This window comes from Lonchura striata, chromosome 1 (assembly GCF_046129695.1).
Source record: "Lonchura striata isolate bLonStr1 chromosome 1, bLonStr1.mat, whole genome shotgun sequence".
Taxonomy (NCBI): Eukaryota; Metazoa; Chordata; class Aves; order Passeriformes; family Estrildidae; genus Lonchura; species Lonchura striata.
In genome coordinates, this window is record NC_134603.1 from 146,158,674 (window position 1) to 146,176,868 (window position 18,195).

The 18,195-nt window shown below is 41.3% G+C and overlaps 1 protein-coding gene across 1 annotated transcript in view; it reads left to right on the plus strand.

Annotated features, from left to right (window-relative positions):
- The first annotated feature begins 1,510 nt into the window (after nucleotides 1-1,510).
- The window catches only part of ADARB2 (adenosine deaminase RNA specific B2 (inactive)), a 311,538-nt gene continuing 294,853 nt past the window's right edge, over nucleotides 1,511-18,195 (plus strand). Inside the window, exon 1 of the mRNA XM_021528821.3 lies at nucleotides 1,511-1,785. Coding sequence (XP_021384496.1) covers nucleotides 1,686-1,785 — 100 coding nt within the window. The 5' untranslated portion in view covers nucleotides 1,511-1,685. The remainder of the gene's footprint in view (nucleotides 1,786-18,195) is intronic.

An 18,195-nucleotide genomic window follows, 5' to 3' on the forward strand; every position in this document is an offset into this window, starting at 1 on the left:
TGGGAGGGCAGTTTCCCCCTGAGCCACATAGCTGAAAGCGAGGGTACATAGGGTCTTCTTACCATATGTGACCTGCTTCGTGGAGCACAGAGGGTCCAAGGGGTGACATCATCTTGGCACACCTGAGTGATCCATATCCTGGTTTAAATGAGCCCCTTTAGAGACTTTTATGGAAGTGGTTTTGTTTATTTTATTTGAAAATCTGTAACGCATAGCTCTGCCTTATCCAAAAATTACAGAGGCCTATATACCAGCCAAACACAGAGGGTTTCTAATAGCTGGGAGGGTTGCAGTGGAAGTGGTTAGCAGCAGGAGCCAGGTAACCTACATTCCAACAAGAGGAAGTTTTAGATTTAAAGGAGTTCTGATAAACAAGGGTTTGCTGTACTCCTTCAGCCAACTGCAAATGCAGTAAGCACTAATGATGACATTCATTACTTAACATATTTTTTCTTAACATTCTTCCATTTTCCAGTCACCACCTAGGTTTCCAGATACATGTTTTTAAATGAGATAATACGTAAGGACAATATAGCATAGAAGCAGTAGGTCTCTCGTAACTTAAAGCAGTATTGTATCTGTTGTGTACCCTGGCTTTTTGTAACGAACATGTAATGCTCTGTAGTCAAGCTTTTCAGAGGATTGCTGTTGTCATCTTTCCTCTCTGTAAAAGCCCCTCTGCTCCCGACACTTTAATTGCACAGTTGCCTAAATGAGGCACTGCAGAGTGTTAATGTGTGAGTCTGAGCGACAACACGCTCCTCTTTTCACAGAGCTTTTGCCCTTGATCGTGAACGTAACAGAGCACGTACCTTAAAAATAACTGGAGATTCAAGGGGAATCGCTACACTTATCCTCTCCTCTTGCATAAGGTTTGTTGACACAGGGATCCTTCAACAGTAACTCATATTCTTTCACTGGGAATAATAAGCATCGCAATTAATGAACTAGTAAATAACTGCGTGGTTGGGGAGGACAGCAGAGGCATTTCTGTGTATGTGGAAGCAGAGTGTTCAGTGTCCACATGGTCTAAAGCAGACAGGGAAAAAAAAAAAAAAAAAAAAAGGCTTGAAATCCTCCCTGCAGCCTTCCTTCGTGCGAGCTGCCCCTCTGGCTTCTCCCAGACGAGGAGGCAGGATGTTTTTATTCCCTACGGGGCCATTCTCGCTGGCTTTCTCCCGGGAGCCGGGCACAGCCGGCAGCCCCGGGGGAGCGGAGTTTGGGGGCGAGGGCTGGCGGAGCTGATGTCAGCGCCGGGCGGCGGGAGCGATTGGGCTGCGGGAGACTTTGCAGCAGCAAATCCGCCCCCCTCGCCCCCCCCACCCCCGCACCATCGGCTTCAAAGCGGCCGGAGCCCGGCAACTCGCGGAGGTGCGAAAAGTGGGCGCGGGGCCGGCAGAGCCGCGGCGGCGCCCCCGGGCATCGCCCCGGCCGGGCCCGGCACGTCGGGGCGGAGGCGCGACCCCTGCGCGGCGGCAGCGCAGCGGAGCCCCGGCACAGCCCCGGCACAGCCCCGGCACAGCCCCGGCACAGCCCCGGCACAGCCCCGGCACAGCCCCGGCACAGCCCCGGCACAGCCCCGCCGGCCCGACCCACCGCCCTATAAAAGCCGCCTCCAGAGCGAGGAGAAACTCCGCGGGAGGGGAGCACGTCGGCTCCGCGGTGCTGCTGGCTGAGGTGCCGGCATGACATCCGTCCTGGGCAGCGGCAGGGCGTCGGGAGGGCCGAGCGGGCAGCTGAGATGCAAGTCCAAGAGAAGAAGGAGGAGGAGATCAAAGAGGAAAGGTAAGAGAGGTGTGATTTTTCTCCTTGTTTTCTCTCCCCCTCTGTGTCCGCCTGCCATCTGCACAGCATCGGCTGCTCGCAGCTCTATTGTCAGCGCCCGGCGCTCGCCGGCACCAGCCCGGCGCTGCCCCGACGGCCAGGGCGGGCCGGGCGGTGCCTCCCGGAGCGGCCCCGCGGCCGGGCGCAGCTCGCTGCCGTCCCTGCCGTGTGCCGGCCGAGGCTGCGGGAGCCCGGCCGGCCCCGTCCGGGGCAGCGCGGCGCGGCGGGGCCGTCCCGGGGCTCCGGCAGCCCCGGCCGGGCGCGGCGCCTCCGGCCGCGGCCGGGCCCGCCCGAGCCGGGCAGCGGGGGCCGCTCCGCCCGCAGGTGCCGCTGCCCGGCGGAGCGCGGCGCGGAGACCCGCGGCTGTCGCGCCCCCCCAACTACGGCTTCTCTCCTTTCCTAGACCGCGTCCGCCAAGTTTTTCTGTCTCGGTGCTGTTCCCCGTCCGTAAGCGAGCCCTGGTTAGGAAGGCGCTAATTGCCGTGAGCAGGAAAAGTGAAGCTACAGGATGTCATTGCCAACAGGGAATATGCCCTAGATAACAGCTCTTCGCAAGGCTGTCTTGCTTTCTCCTGTAGAGGGGATGACACGCTGCCGCCTGTTTTGATATTTTGCCTGAAAAAGACGAAGTTAACCGGGTGTGAGCACTTTAAAGTAAAATAAAGTGATACGAGGAGCAGAGTGCCAGAGATGCCCAGCTGCAAGGCATTCAGCTGCAGAGATGCGAAGTCCGACTGTTTATCCAAGCAGTAAATATAATCTAACGTGTAATTATGATCTCTGTGTGGTACTCACACAAGTTTTACTCAGCTGGCACTCAAGCTGATGCTCTGGATACGCTGTTTCTCCTTAAGATTCTAGAAAACCTAATTTATAGGTGCCATTAGCTAAGTGTCTCTTAATTATTGATTATGTTAAAGTCAGTAAGTGCGGTATTTGATAACTTTTTAGAAAGGTGTCAAAGCAGCTTTTGTATAGTAGCTGGTAAAAACAGGCCAAATGCTAAATGCAAGGCTGTGTCATTTGATTGTCATTTGTCACTTTTTTTGTTTTCATCTGTTAACTCTTTCTATTCAAAATCATAACAACAAATAGTGACCTGTGCACAAGTAGAAACAAGACATGCAGCTATATCAGGACTTGGAGTAGGCATGCAACCTCAACTTATTACTCTGGGTTTTTAGCAGGTTATAACACCTGGTGAGAAAGGCTGCCTTTTACTTGGCATTACAGAATAAATTCTAAAACTCTCTGAAAGGAGTGCCTGCATACTCAGTACTGTTTAAATTTCTCTGTAATCAAGCTATGCTCTGGAGACTTTTTTTAATGCTGATTTGTTCTAGGAAAACTGTTTTTCCACAGAATTGCAAACTTAACTTAGCTTTAGTGACCAGTACTTGGCCAGGAGAAAAGAGTGAACCATTAATCTGTGCAGTGGAGAAAATGTACTTGGATTAATTTTGTTTTTAAGAGCAGACAAAAGTTAGGGTCTTTCAATTAGACTTTTCTGATGCATTCTGTTTTGCTTTGTTTTGCCAGAACAAGGTGGAAGTTAAATGTCTTAAAATAAAAAAACATGAAAACTTGCTCAACAGCAACTTGGTAGCTGACAGCTATTTGCAGAATGCATAGCTAGAGGTGAATCACATTCTAGAAAGTGCTTAACTGCCCAACATCAATAGGGTGTGCACTTGAAGTGTTACTTTTTATGTTTCTAAATGTGCTATTTGTAGCCACTTTTCAAATAATGTAGTTGGTTAGTATACTAATTACAGATTTGTGTCTGTATGATTTTGTTTTTCCTTTATTTGTAGTCACAGTATACATTCAAAAACCCACACATTCCTATAAAATCATGCTGGCCAAAAAATTCCTGTAATTTAATGCATGTCCTGTCCAAAATCCTGTCTGGATTTTACTATTATGGTATTTTATTTAGTGAGCATCTTTTTTTCTTTTATTTTTATAGTATCTCATAGGGAGGTGTTGCTTAACGAACAGACTATTCAGGAAACTAGTCAAGGAAATGTTTATTAGGCTATTGAATTACTATTTTTTTAAAATGAGAATTATTGTGGGCTCCACTATTTTGCAGGTTTGATCTGTTTAATAGATTTTGAGAAAGTCTTTGCAGAGAGTTAGACCAAAGACACTTGTTCTTAACAATTTACCAGTGCGTACCTTGTTATTTATAGCAGGAATGCTGTTAGTAGCTACTTTAAAGTGTGTAACTACACATGTATGTTTACACATCCATACACACAAATACCTATGAACACGAGTAGACAAAAAAATTCACTGTAGTCTTAGATTTAAATTGAGTATTAGACAAAGTAAGGAAATGAATTTATCTGTCGCATCCCCAGTCCTTAAGGAAATGGACTCAACTTATTTATGCAACTTACTATATTTTATTCCAAGTTACATTATAACAGTGCTTAAAAGCAGTTTGAGACATTGCCTACTATAATATCTAGGAATGTACAGCAGCAGAAACAATTATTATTCTCTACTTAACAGTGTTGCTTCTCTTCTGTTTTACTTTCCATGTTTTCTGTCATCTTTTTGCTCTGGTCACTGTGAATTACGAATTTGTGTGTATGGGTATAGCACTTCATTTCTTTTATACCTGGATGCTCTGTTTTAGGAGTTTCTGGGGGCAGAACAAGTTCAAGCAAGGAAAGCAAACATCATTCTCTGAATAGCTGAATTTCCTTGTGCATTTGGCCTAAAAAAAAAAAAAATAAAAACCACATGCAGTAAGAGTCAGAGAGAATATCCATATATGCAAATCAAGCACTGAAAAGTGTAGGACACTGAAAATTATTCCTCTGTACAATATCATCATCCAGTAATTAATTTGCATGCATCTTATTTTTTGTGTTTATGAAATCCAGCAACCCTTTCAGTAAGAAGATCCTGCCTTAACAGCAAATGTCTATGCAATGAATATCACATTGCAAACCTAGACTTAGAGTGATTTTATTCACTTTTACACTCTGTGCAGAATGTGTGTTAAAAAGTTCAAATGTGGATACTTAGACCTATTTGTTAAATTAGTATAGGTAGAAATATTTTCATTGTCATTTAAAACAGTATGATAACTCCCAGTGGGAAGTAAATATCTTAATTTTCCAGAGATCTAATGAAAAATAAATACGGATGCTTGACAGATTATCTGCATACTAATTTCATGTGGCAGCAGTAATTGATGTTTTATATCTCTCTCTGTTTGCTTGGTTTTGAGTTGTGGTTTTTTTTTTTTTTTTTTTTTTTTTTTTTTTAAATGGTGTGTATAAAATGACCAGGAGAGAAAATTGTGCCTATTGATTTAGAGAAATCCTTTTAAAATTTTTAGGGGTTTATAGGTGGTTACTGTGTTTGTAGGTTCTTGTGTTTTCTGAGGCCTCTGGAATATGGCAGAGTACTGGCAGAACTCAGCACAGCTTGCACCCATTTCATAGGCTGTGGTATAGATTTTGAAGAAGGCTTGTTTTCCCAGATAAGTCATTACAAGTAGACCAAACAAAAGCAGAGTTGCCATTTACTGATAATACCAAAAAGGCCATGCTTCAGCAGCTTCCAGCAACTTTCTAGTAATCAACACAGAGAAAGTAAGTATGAAATAGGGGATTGGATAGATAAACCTTCTTAGTTATTTTCCAGTGTAAGACAACAATTAAGACACTTTATTTACAATGCCATTTATAGGGCTACTAAGTGAAGTTAATTACCAGAAGCAGGAGGGCATCAGGTATCCCTGATGTGGTAGAATGCCGTGGCCAGAGTCGCTGCTGATACAATGGGGCATGAAATAAAAGTTGACAAAATAAACTAAATAAGGGCAGCAAGTGGGTGAGAGAGCCGAAATTATTGTGAAATGAAATTCCATGAAAAATTAATGAAATAGAAAGATTGTGCTGAAGATGAAGGGAGGAAACCAGCTTGGTTCTTCATCATCCTGCAATGCCAAAGTAATAAATGAGCGTGTTTCATCTTGGCGAGGTTCAGGGACGCAACTCCTTCCCCACAAAAGGACTGTGTTGTGCTTCACGATGTGTTCCGCTTATCTCGTGCCCTGACAGCTCGAGAGGAAGGGAATGGATTTGGTGATAAAATTAAATTGATTAAACCTTTATCCATCATCTAATTTGGTAGCTTTCTTTTTTCTTTTCTTTTTTACTATTACCTCCAATTTCTAGTGATCCGTGTAATGACAGCAATTTGAGATAGCATCAAGGACATTAGCTACGATGACTGAACTTAAATTTAGAATAAAAATATGGGATTCATGAGTCCATATCTAAATAGCAGACGATTAGGTTATAGCAGAGTTGTAACTTCCTAGCAACAGCATGTAATTGTGAGGACAATAGAATGGTGTATTTTACTTTCAAAGAGAACAGCATGTAATTGTGAGGACAATAGAATGGTGTATTTTACTTTCAAAGAGAAAAAATACTTCAACTTTATCTCAAGCTATTAATTATGTAAGTAGAAAAAGCACTGGTATGAATATTGACCACATCTTACATGAGCAATAAGATATATTGTAATTTTTACCTTTCTGAGCACAGATATTGTCAGATGTTTTGCTTTCCTCAGTGGCAGTACACAGGCATATAAAGCTAATGGCAAGGAATCCTGCTGTTGGAAATCACTTCATATTGCTTAAAATTTTGTAGGTTCTCCTTGGTGATTTGTGTAGGAAAATTCTCCCATAAGGTGAGATCTTTGCTTACAAGTTCCAGTTTAAGTGGTATTAATAGAGTTTTGAAAAATACTTAAAGGCAGCCCTTTCTGAAGGGATACCCTAAAATGGAAAACGCTGCACTAAAAATGAAAGGTTAGATGAAATTGCCTTTTGAAATACCAAGTTACTAAAGGTCTGTGCAAACTGTATTCTTAGGTTCCTTTAATGTCTTACAGGTTAGCAAGTCTCAAAAAAGCAAACATGAGAGTATCTGTCTGATCTCTGTTAATTGTACTACTTTTGAATTACTGCTGGCCAATATTGTATAGGTTTTGCAAGTAATAATGAACGTGAATTGATCCCTGTGTTTACAGCTAACTATCTCTACAACCTTTCAGGCAGTTTACCGTTTTTTTCCGTGTAAGCGATTAGTTATCCAGACAAAAAAGGCAGATATGCATCAGTAGATAGATCATTCTCAAGGCATCTGTGATGAACTTGACGTCTGCTGTGTAAACCAGCTTGTTTTGCCTGCAAATTATGTAAGTTGCAGTAGTAAAACGAAGCGTTTACCTTTCTGCTCTGGCTGACCTTTGTTCCCTGCTGTATGAATTTGAAACGAAACAGCCAACCCGGAGGAGTTTTAACAGCATATTGTGATATATAGCATATTAAAAAGACTGCTTTGTTAACTGGCGGAAACAGCTTGTCAACCCATACTAATAGGCAACCCTCCCTGAGTCATAAAATAGCCAAATTTAATGCCTTAAAGGAAAGCATTAAATGGATGGAGTTATTGTCATTCAGTCAGTCTCAAATTTCTTGCTTCTTACAGCAGATTTGAAATATGGGGATGTATTTTTGGACCCTGAATTAACAATACGCACTCTGGACTAGGGGCTGGACATTGCCATGGTGGTTTAATGAAAATTTCTGCTAAGCAAAGCGTGATAACAAGGGAAGCACGGAGCAGGGCACAGTGCATAAAGAGCAGGACGACTATTATTGAAGATATTACCGTGACATTAGTGAATGAAAGGTGTATTTTCACTGAGTATATTCTCTTTTGTTCTGGCTATTCCAGCTCCCAAATGTGTACTAGAAATAGTGAAGATTCAGAGACATATGGCAAAAGGCATTAGAGATGTGTAAAATTTCGGTAGAAGAAAATTAATAAGATTTATATTGTTTACTTTGGCGAAAAACACAAGAAAAGATACAGTAAAATCATATTAAAGAAGAACGATTATAAAGAAGGTAAACAGGGTACTCTAATTTATTAGTGATTTTTTGATTTACTGAGACAGAGGCCTTAAAGGAAGGAAAATTTCAGCATGTTTAATAGGAGTAGAAGGACTTTTTCTGTTGAGACTGCATGTAGCTGGCCTGGGAATTTTGTTCATTCAAGATGTGGAAAAACAAAACTTATTTGTAGGGAGTTTGAGGTATTTGATTAGCTCAGCTGAGACTCGCACTACTAAGTTCAATGCTCAATTCAGTGACTGTAGGCTTCGGCTTTGGGTAGGATACATTAAGAAGGGTTTCATTTTTTAATATGAGATACGAATCCTCTTTTTCAGGAAATTATCTGACTCCTGACTTGCTTGGATTAGGTGGAAAGGTGATTTGTAGGCAGTTTAATCGCTGCTGCTCCCCGTGAGGCTTTTTGCACTCTGCCGTTTCCCCGGCGGAGGCCGTGGCGTGCAGCGGTTCAGGAGGCGCCTCTGCTCGGCGTCGCGGCGGTGGCTTTGCGCATCCCTCTGCCCTGTGCTCCCAAAACCAGCAGCACAGCTGGGAGGAAGGCAGGCACATTCCCCTGGAATTTTCCTGACAGCTTTTTAAGTCGCCTTCCTCTCTGTTCCCACTCAACGCCCTTTGTGGTATATGTAAAAATAGAACAAAATTTGGACTTGTTCCTAGTCTCTTACGTTGATTCTCTAATGAAGTTAGGATGATTACAATAAAAATTAATTCACCCTACCTGTTTCTTATTCTCTTGAAAAAGAGAAACAAAAGGGTAGAAAAAAAGGGGATGAAAACAAATTTAACAAACACAAGATGATTTGTTAAGCAGAAAAACTCTACAGGTACTGGAATGACTGCCAGTGCATCATCATCAGATGAATATTGTGTCATAGGGGATTACCCCTCCAAGCTAATCTGTGTTTTTGAAAGTGTTTCTGCTGGGTTTGGATTTGGTCTCAATGCTAAACCAACTACTGTGTCTGACTTTGGATCTGTGCCACTTTGTGAGTGCTGTTTCTGAAACCTGCACTGTGTACTAGTGGCATTTTTTGAGCGAGTCTGGAATGAGGAACGAGTAATAAGTAGATCTCAGCAAAATACCTCGTGCTAAAGTGTGACTTTTTTTCCCCCACTTTTTGTTCCTTGCAAGAGGAATGGTGCTCAGAATTATTAACAAAATCACCTTTCTCCAAATGCTAATGAAACTTCAATGTGAAGAGTTAAAGATGCTGGGAAGTGTGGGAAGAAAGAAATAGAATTTGACTATATTTTATCTCCATCTTCTTAGGGATTTACACACAACTGATTTTATGCAATTGCTTGCTTCTTGCCACTTCTCAGAGACTGTGAAATGGCTATTTATTCCTTCAATAGTGGGATTTAACAAATGTAAAATGACTACTTTCAAGCCAACTGTAATAATGTGTTACCTTTGTATAAGGCCTAATTCTGCTGCCCCTACTCAGAGCAGAAATTGAAACTTTTCCGTATCAGTCAGGGTTGCAGAACTGTGTTTCTACATACATTTGTGTCTGTGCCTTAATATATAAGTACATATATACATTTTTGTGTGAAATATAGTTGTCTAGCTGTATGAAGTGAATGACTGTAATAAACTCCAGGTTATATGAGACAAAGGGTTTTAAAGCCTTTAGAGTTCAAATTATATGAAGGATTTTTATATTGCATTGAAGTATTTTGTTTAGTGATATAAAAATAAAATACTCTTTTATAATTTGTGTTTATTCACATTCATCCATCCAGACTGTATGAGTTTATAATTTTTAAAATGTATGTATAAAAATTCTCATAGTATTTGTGTGTGATCTTTCTCTATGCAATAACAGTCATCTAACAGACAAATCACAAAGGCACAACTAGACAAGGATTATGATTTTTTTGTTTATTTTTAGAGTGAGAAATAAGAAGATAGACACTTCTTATAAGCCAGACTTTTTAGAATATTTCTACATTCCATTTGTGTAGGTATGTTTTTTGAGCAGCTTAGTAATTCAGCATGATGAAGTCAGGTGTATATACAGGAACCCATAATACTCACGTCAGGAAACCCCAAACCTTTACCAAAGAGGTGGATTTGTTCTTAAGTTTGTGTGCTGATCTTTCTCCAGCTGAATCCTACAGAAGGGCTAACACAGCAGAAGCCAACTTTGAGCTTGTGCTCTACATTGCATCCATGCCAGCAGCCCTGCCGCAAACCACCAGACAAAATGCCCAGGGCTTCTTGAACAAAACTTACCCCAAATTAACTTTCATTAGCTGATTTCCAGGCTGTAATTTCCCTTCTTCTTGTCAATTCTGAATTGCTATTTACATGTCCTTATAAATGGTGATTTTGGGAGGCAGGCTGCAGTGGTCGGCAGTGCCTCATTGTTGAGCAGTGCAGTAATTAAAGTGGCGCTCAGCTCTTGCTGCTTGTGGATTTAGGAGTTTAAAAGAAACAGTACAAAAAGGGACTGTTCTTTAATACTACTGACAGCAGGTTTCTTCCACTTACAACTGCTTCAGAGATTATTGATTGACCTGTGTTTAGCATTTATTTATGCTAAAGCATCTGATGCGTGTCTGTTGTAAAATCTGTTGTTTCTAAAATCAAGATACTTGTTTGCAATTCATGTTTATAATGATCAGTTTTTACAGTTGTGTAACAGAGAATTGCTGTACCCACAAAGAGGACTTTTTGTGCCTTTAACTGGAATCCATAAGCACAAGACATTTGATGCTGTGTTTTTTTTGGTGTTTTTTTTAATATTTCAGTGTGCAAATCCTTTAAATTTCCTGCACAAGAAGAGGGAATACACAAAAGTGTTCAAGGATAAATGTGAATAATTTCAGTTCTGCCACAACAAGTGAAAAGCTAGTCTCTCTAGGTTAACTTGTACCCTCTTATATTCCTTTAAAAGAAGACTTCATCTCTGCATTCATTTTGTTAAAAAAAAAAAAAAAAGAATTTTGAAATCTTTTCATGGTACAGCACAAAGTGTAAACTGCAAGGTAAAAGTGGGCAGTAAGTTACTAACAGGACCAGTCACCAGGAGATGGTTATTAGGTGTCAAAAAAACTTGGTAATTTTAAAATATATACAGTTTTTGACTAGTCAGAAATGAAACAATCCTTTGCAGTTAGAAGTCTGGTTTGTAACAGAAGTAGTTTAACAGAACACTGCTTTATAGATTGGTTAATCCAGGCACATTTTTAAGCCTATGATATATTCTGCTTAAATGTGGTAAGAAGCCATAGACAAAGATGTTTTGTCAGATTTTCCTGAAGGCTAGCACTGAATTCCTTATTAAATTTGTGCTTTTATGATGTAAGGCACACTGGACTATATTTTCCTGACAACAATAAGATCATCCTTCTCTTCAGCTAGTTCCAACTCATCCCAAACAGCAAGGATTCGTATTGCCCATAGTTAATAAAAATGCATCAGTGTAATCATGCTAGGTACATTCTGAAACTACTTCTGGAAAGTTATTAACTCTCACAGGCAGACAGGCCATATTCACCCATTTTACGGGAGGGCAATTGAGTCACAGCAGTTAATCTGTTGCAGAATTAATTAGCAAAAGGTAGGAATGCAGGAAGTCTGCTCCACTTCCAAGTGTCCAAGGAACCTGGCTCTGGTTTGTAGCAGTCCTTGCCATGGCTGTGTCACAGCTGTAGCTGGATCTGTCCCTGCTGGGATGTGTCACTGCTGGGATCTGTCTCTGTCCTGTGGCACGGCTGTCCCCAGGAGCTGCCCATCCCAAGGTGAGCTGTGTGCCAGGCTACACGCCGGCCGGGCACCGGGAATGCCAGGCAGGAGCTGCCCATCCCAAGGTGAGCTGTGTGCCAGGCTGCACGCCAGCCGGGCACCGGGAATGCCAGGCAGGAGCTGCCCATCCCAGGGTGAGCTGTGTGCCAAGCTGCACACCGGCCGGGCACCGGGAATGCCAGGCAGGAGCTGCCCATCCCAAGGTGAGCTGTGTGCCAGGCTGCACGCTGGCAGGGCAGCGGGAATGCCAGGCAGGAGCTGCCCATCCCAAGGTGAGCTGTGTGCCAGGCTGCACGCCGGCCGGGCACCGGGAATGCCAGGCAGGAGCTGCCCATCCCAAGGTGAGCTGTGTGCCAGGCTGCACGCTGGCAGGGCACCGGGAATGCCAGGCAGGAGCTGCCCATCCCAGGGTGAGCTGTGTGCCAGGCTGCACGCTGGCAGGGCACCGGGAATGCCAGGCAGGAGCCGGCAATCCCTGCCTGCAGGGCAGCCTGAGCAGGGCATGGCAAAGCAGTTCCACCTGCTGCTGTTGGAGAGAAGAGGGCTGCGTGTCTGCCCATCTGTTTTGTATTTAACAAAGGCATGGGAACTGGTTCTTCTGTGGTGTTAAATCACATTTGCTCTTCAGCTTCTGTTTCTCCCACAATGGTTTGTTTTAGGTGCTGAGGGTGAGGTTTCTAGGTAGCAAAGTTTAAAAGCACATTTAAAAGGTAACTCTTTCTTCAGTATTATGCAGCACGTTGTGAACAAGTCTGCAGAATAACCACAATAACTCCAGTTTTGTAATATACATTACTTCCTTCAGATGCTGCAAGAATTTGGTTGTGGAATTCACTGAAACTGTAACAGATTACTTTTTTTTAAATGAGGTTTATCCTTTTAGATTAATCACTTAATTTCACAAGGATTAAATACTAATTTCTAAATTCCATCACTTTCATTTCCATTAAAATCATAGTAATAGTCCCTACATTTGTACCTTGCCTGTAGTTCATAAATTTCATTTATGCAGAAGCTCTTCAGAAGACCAAAAGACTATTCCACTTTAGCTAAAACCACTCTAAATTCACTCTAGTCTTTGACAATAATTCTTTGACTAAAGTGTGGCAGATACATCTTAAGATGAAAAAAGAACCAAGCACTCATTTATAAGTTCAGGAAAGTAATTTATAAAGTTAAAAAAAAAAAAAAATTAAAAATCTATTCCTCATGCGTAATTATCTTAATTTTACCTCAAAACAATTGTCTCCGAAATTAACTGAAACCAAGCAGCAGCAAATTACACTGGTTTGGGTCTTGCAGAGTGTTGTTTTAACAGGAGAATGAATTAAGCACTACAGAAGCCATCCCAATAATCACAAATGTTCCAAAAAAATCACCCGAAAATAAAAGTGTGTGTAACCTTGAAAATCCACATATTTGCACTTCTTCAATTTGTTTCTTATTTACCGGAACACCCATCTCGTTCCTCCCCCTTCTTTTTATTATCTTGCTTCCCTTGTTTGTATCCTCACCTATTGAAGCAGCTGCTATTCATAAAAATTATGAAAAGGAAAGTATATATGAGATTGGTGCCTGGAGAGGACCAATATATCATCAAAGGTCTTTGGGGTAACATATGGCCTTGGTTCAGCAAAATCACTTCTTCAGTCATTCCATTGCTGCTCAGAAAAGCAGTAAATAATAAGTAACAAGATCTGCATACAAATGTGCTGATGCCTATGTTTCTTCCTAGAATCAGAAACTGGATAAGGAGTTATTATTTTCCTAAAGATTTTCTACATACAAAACAAAATTCGTAATGCACCTGCTTACAGCATATATTTCTTAGGGCTTGTTCTGTTTTAGCATATCTAAACTGATCTTGCTACAGTTCCTGAGCTGAGTAAATGTTTCTCTGATGCTGGCATGTAAAGTTGCTTCCTGTGCTCTTTAGGCAGAAAAGGGAGACAACAAAAAGTCAAGATAAGAGGCTGAGACTATTCTTTTAATGGCCATTATAGCAAAAGCAATGTGTGCATCATAGGCGGGCAGTTGATTAGGAAGAGTGGCTTGTTAATCTTGGTTGATTTTACAAACCTTGTTAATCTTGGTTTCCAGACCTTTGCTGTCGCTGGTTTGCCCCATACCATCCTGTTTCCTGCCTGCAGGTGCAGTCACACACAGCCCTTGTGCAGGCACACAGCTGAATCTCCATCAGTCATTTCCCCAACAGGTGTCAGTGAGTTTGCAGGTTGTAAGAAGAGAAGGTGACTCACAGGAATCCACATGGAAGAGGCTTTTTGGTCATGATCAGCTCAGGCTTTGCAGGGAGGTGCAGTACAGGTGGGCAGGCATGCTAAAGGAGGCACTAGGGCATGGGATGCTTTGGGACACCTTGGGACAAAAGCATGGCATAAGGGTAGCACAAAAACATCTCCCTGACCAAATGTAGGAAACTATTTCCATCAGCCCTTTCTGGCAGACAGCTTGTCTTTGCTGAATGTTGACAACCTATTATATAAATATCTCTGCAACAGCTTGTTTCAGAAACTTTTCCCAGTAATATAGATTAAGATAGAATTTGTTTTGACTGCTGTAATGCATATTCATTAGATAAAAGCCCAGACAATTACTATGATAGTTTCACTAACAGGTGGAGCATGTTTTAGGATTTGTTGGGCATGGGATTTGCTGGAATAATCTCAGACAAATTTGGGGGATTATTTTTGTGATGAAAATAATTTTGTATGGGAAGTGAGAACGTAAGTAGATTTGAAGATGATTTCATTATGTTTTTACATTAGTTTGCTTTTAAAATTTTAAATCTAGAATAAGTTAATGCTTTGAACAAATGCAGGTATGTCAGGGCATGCAATGAACCACACAAATAAATGGTACCTTTGTCATATATCTTAAAATTGTATAAATGGTAAGCAAAGGTATTTCTAACAGGATATCACTTTCTTGCATTCATTTTCCAAAACTAGAAAAGGACTAGAAATTATTCTTTTTCTATCTTCACTTGTATCATATCCACTTTCATCATTAAAATGATCTATTAATTTCAGTGGGGTAGATAATATTACAGCAAATGTGCATTCATCAACATTGTTGAGAAGTTGCAAACTAAAGCACAATTCCCCTTTTTGTTTCCAATAGAGAAAAGAGAAAGATTGAGGGCAGAGTTAACAGGAAGAATACAGGAGCCTAATTCTACCCTATTACGTGGGAATCTGTGCTTTTGAGGGGCACCAGGCCCTATAGCTTATGGGACCTGCATCTCATAGGACATTCTCATATGGGTGGTGACACTGTCTTCAGCACAGATTGATCTTGGTGGTAACTTTGATAGGGATTGGGGCCATGCTAACTGGCACTGTCAGGAGCAGATCACTGCCAAATTAGTTTCATAAAGTAACAAGGAAGTTTAAATTGCTCACTCAGGAAAGCACCTGAGTTCATCCCTACAGGACAGCATCAGAATTGAATGTTAAAGGAGGTTAAAAAATACACTTGCCTAGCACAGAAGTGATCAGTCTAGACTCCCCATCTGTTGAATGCCTTGTAGGTATCAGTAGCACTTCAGTATCTGAAGAATTAGGCAGAAATCATCATGTAAAAATGCTAATAATTTCTCTACGCTGTTTCGTTACGAATGGAACTTCAAAGCTATGAATGCATATGTTTATATTCAATTTCTATTTATGTACTTAAGCAGAGACTCTCTTGTACTATGCATATTAATGAGCCAATATGTGCTCCAGCAATGCCTGTATTAATGTGCATTCATGTTTATACAAAGGGCTGGACTCAATGGAAGTTTTGTCCTAGGCTTCATAAGGAGATTGGATCCAACCAATTTTTTTTTAAATAAACATTGGAACAAATTTACAGGAATTATTTTAGTTTATAAGATGGTCTTTTTGTTGTTGTAGTTGGATTTTAAATCTTAAGCACAAGTTTTTTATGAGCTGCATCATTTTCAGCTGCTTATGTAGAGATGTTTCTCTGTTGACAGACCTGCTTCCATACTCCCTTCTCCATCCTCCTTTGTCTTTCTTGTTTACAGTGTGTTTTAATCATGCTCTGTAATCCCCCATGCCATTATAACTGATTAATTAGCAAACCTTCACTTTCAGGCTCTGAATTTTTTTCTTAGGCTCAGACCACTTATAATCTCAGCTGAAAAGACAAGATTGAACATCTGCCTTGTATTTAATCTCTTTGCATCTTGTACCCATCATGATTATTGTTTGTTCTTTCTTATAACTGGGGGATTTAAGGGGGAAATGTTACATTCTGCATTATCTGGGCTCTTAGCCTGAAAATAAATCCATGCAGATGGGCTGTGGGGAAATATAGAAATCAAGGAGTCCACAAGTTGTGGTTTTTTTGTAGAATTTCGGACCTCAAATATCCATTTTTTCAAGAATCAGCTTAAAGAAACTTTGAGTGGAAAAAGACAATGATAGATTAATTGTTTCTTTTGCAGAACTTTCATGCGTTTATATTTTCAAAATTTTCTTTGCTAAGATGTGGGATAGAAATAGACACATATTTGTATATTTGTAGTAAGTAAACAAATCTAACATGCTCTTTCAGTTGTCAGATGCCAAGATCTCTGCTTTTCAGGCAATCCCATTAAGGGACCTGCAGCTGTACCAGCTGCTGGTGACAGTGAAAGGACCATCCTCCTTCAGAAGCTCAGGTCTGAGCTTCCCTCAGCTCCTTGTCAAGATTTCCTTGTGAAGCCTGTTTGTTCATAGCTTCTGCAGGGAGCAATTTTTCCCTGCTGCACTTGCTTGTATGTTTGTTGTGTTTTTTGTTTTTTTTTTTTTTTAAATATAGTTTGGGTTAAGTTTTTTGAGGGATCAAGTACCTGTTTGTCATTACCTGTTTCCAGCTGGAAACCTTGGGATGGCAAGCTTTCTCTTCCCCCTCACTGACTCACAGCATGAAGAGATAGTGGAAATTTTCCCAACACATTGTACATTTGTCAGCACAGGTAGAAGAGTGGTGAATAAAATAATTTCTTTGCTCATCCCTCCTACTGTCCTAGTCACAATCTCAAACCCCAGATAGCATCACACAGAGGTTTTTTTTTTTTTCCTTCAAAAGGAACTATCTGTTTCCAAGTGTCACATAATTTATGCAGAACTGAGTTTGCTTCTCCTTTCTGCTGCAGCTGATACCCCTGTGTCATGTCCACCCAAAAAACCGTGTTGTCTTTGGCCTGAACTGGGCCATGGTGTGTATTTAGATACTCCCATATGTAATTTCTTGTATTAATTAGATGGTGCCATCCAGCTGCTGATGTCTCATACAGATAATTTTTTTCTTTTATTTATGCTATCTAAGCCTTCCAAAATCTGCAGCAGCTCCAAACACTTTGCAGTAGCATTAGTGCAGGTTTTGGAATGATGCTGTAATGTAATACAGTTTAAAATCTTTTCATTCTGGAATTACAGGAGGAAAGAAAACAGCTCGTGTCCATTACTTTTTGAACTGAATTTTTTTCTTTCTTTCAGAACTCTCTATGGTCTTTGTAGGTATTTGATTAAAAAGTAATTTGAAACACGAATAAGAAATAACATGTGCAGAAAGCTGCATTTCGGCTAGAATTAGCAATGTGAAGCACCTTTCTGGGGCTGTGGCTCCAGTCCGCCAGTTTCCCATGGACCACAGAGCAAGTGTGGCTGAGACCACAGAGCCCTGTTGCATTTTGAAATAGTCTCTAGCTCTCATTTCTTTCCCCATGAAGAACTACTTTTAAATATTCCAGGAGACCTTTCAGGAGAAGTGGCATGTTCCTGTTGACTTCTTTTTGTTTTAGAGATCTGTCTTGCAGACATTTTTTCACTTGCAACTTTACATTTCCCAGATGCATTGCTCTCTTCTCACATAGGTGGAATCTGGCTGTTCCCCTTAGCTGGTGTCTTTGCACAGTAACATATCAGCAAGGAGCAGGTGAGGCTGAATTTTGGGTCAAGTGTTTCTAGCAGTTTCAAGCTTCAAGATCCCACCTACAGCAACCTGTCCTCCAGCAGGAGAGCTGATGTGATACTTGCACCTGAGACCCACGCCTGTGTCACCTTCTGCACATGCTTTCCATAGCCAGAAAACTCTGTTTTATGAAGAAGTCTGTGAAATGTGTGTGCATCTGTCCAGGTGCAAGTCAGGGCCTCCAGTCTGATGTGTGCTAGAGAGCTGTTAAAGGGTTGGGATCAGGATGGTCTGAGCAGTAGTCAGTTCTGCTGCATGTGCTCACATGGACCTGTGGGAGCTGCAGTTAGAGGAAGTCACACAGCCATGGTTCTTCCACATCCCCTAGTAGGAATGGTAGCAGTGTAGTGGGCTTTTGGTCCCCCCAGCCCTATCAGCAGGGAAGACCTGTGTCTCACCTGATGATTTTCTGGGCTTTTGGGGCAGGTTCCCACACTTGCAAACTGGATTTCCTCTAAATGAAGCTCTGTTCTGAAACTGGCAATGCTGAAAGTTAAAATTAGCTTCTCCTTTATTACTAGGACATATTTTTAGGACCTAATTCATGTCTCATGTGAACGCAGTCCTCCCACTCCCACGTTGGGAGTACTGAACTGGAGTCTGCAGGCTGTGCATTACATTTTCCAGAAATAGGTGCAACCCAAGATTTTGAATATTTACATTCTCTGCCTTCTAA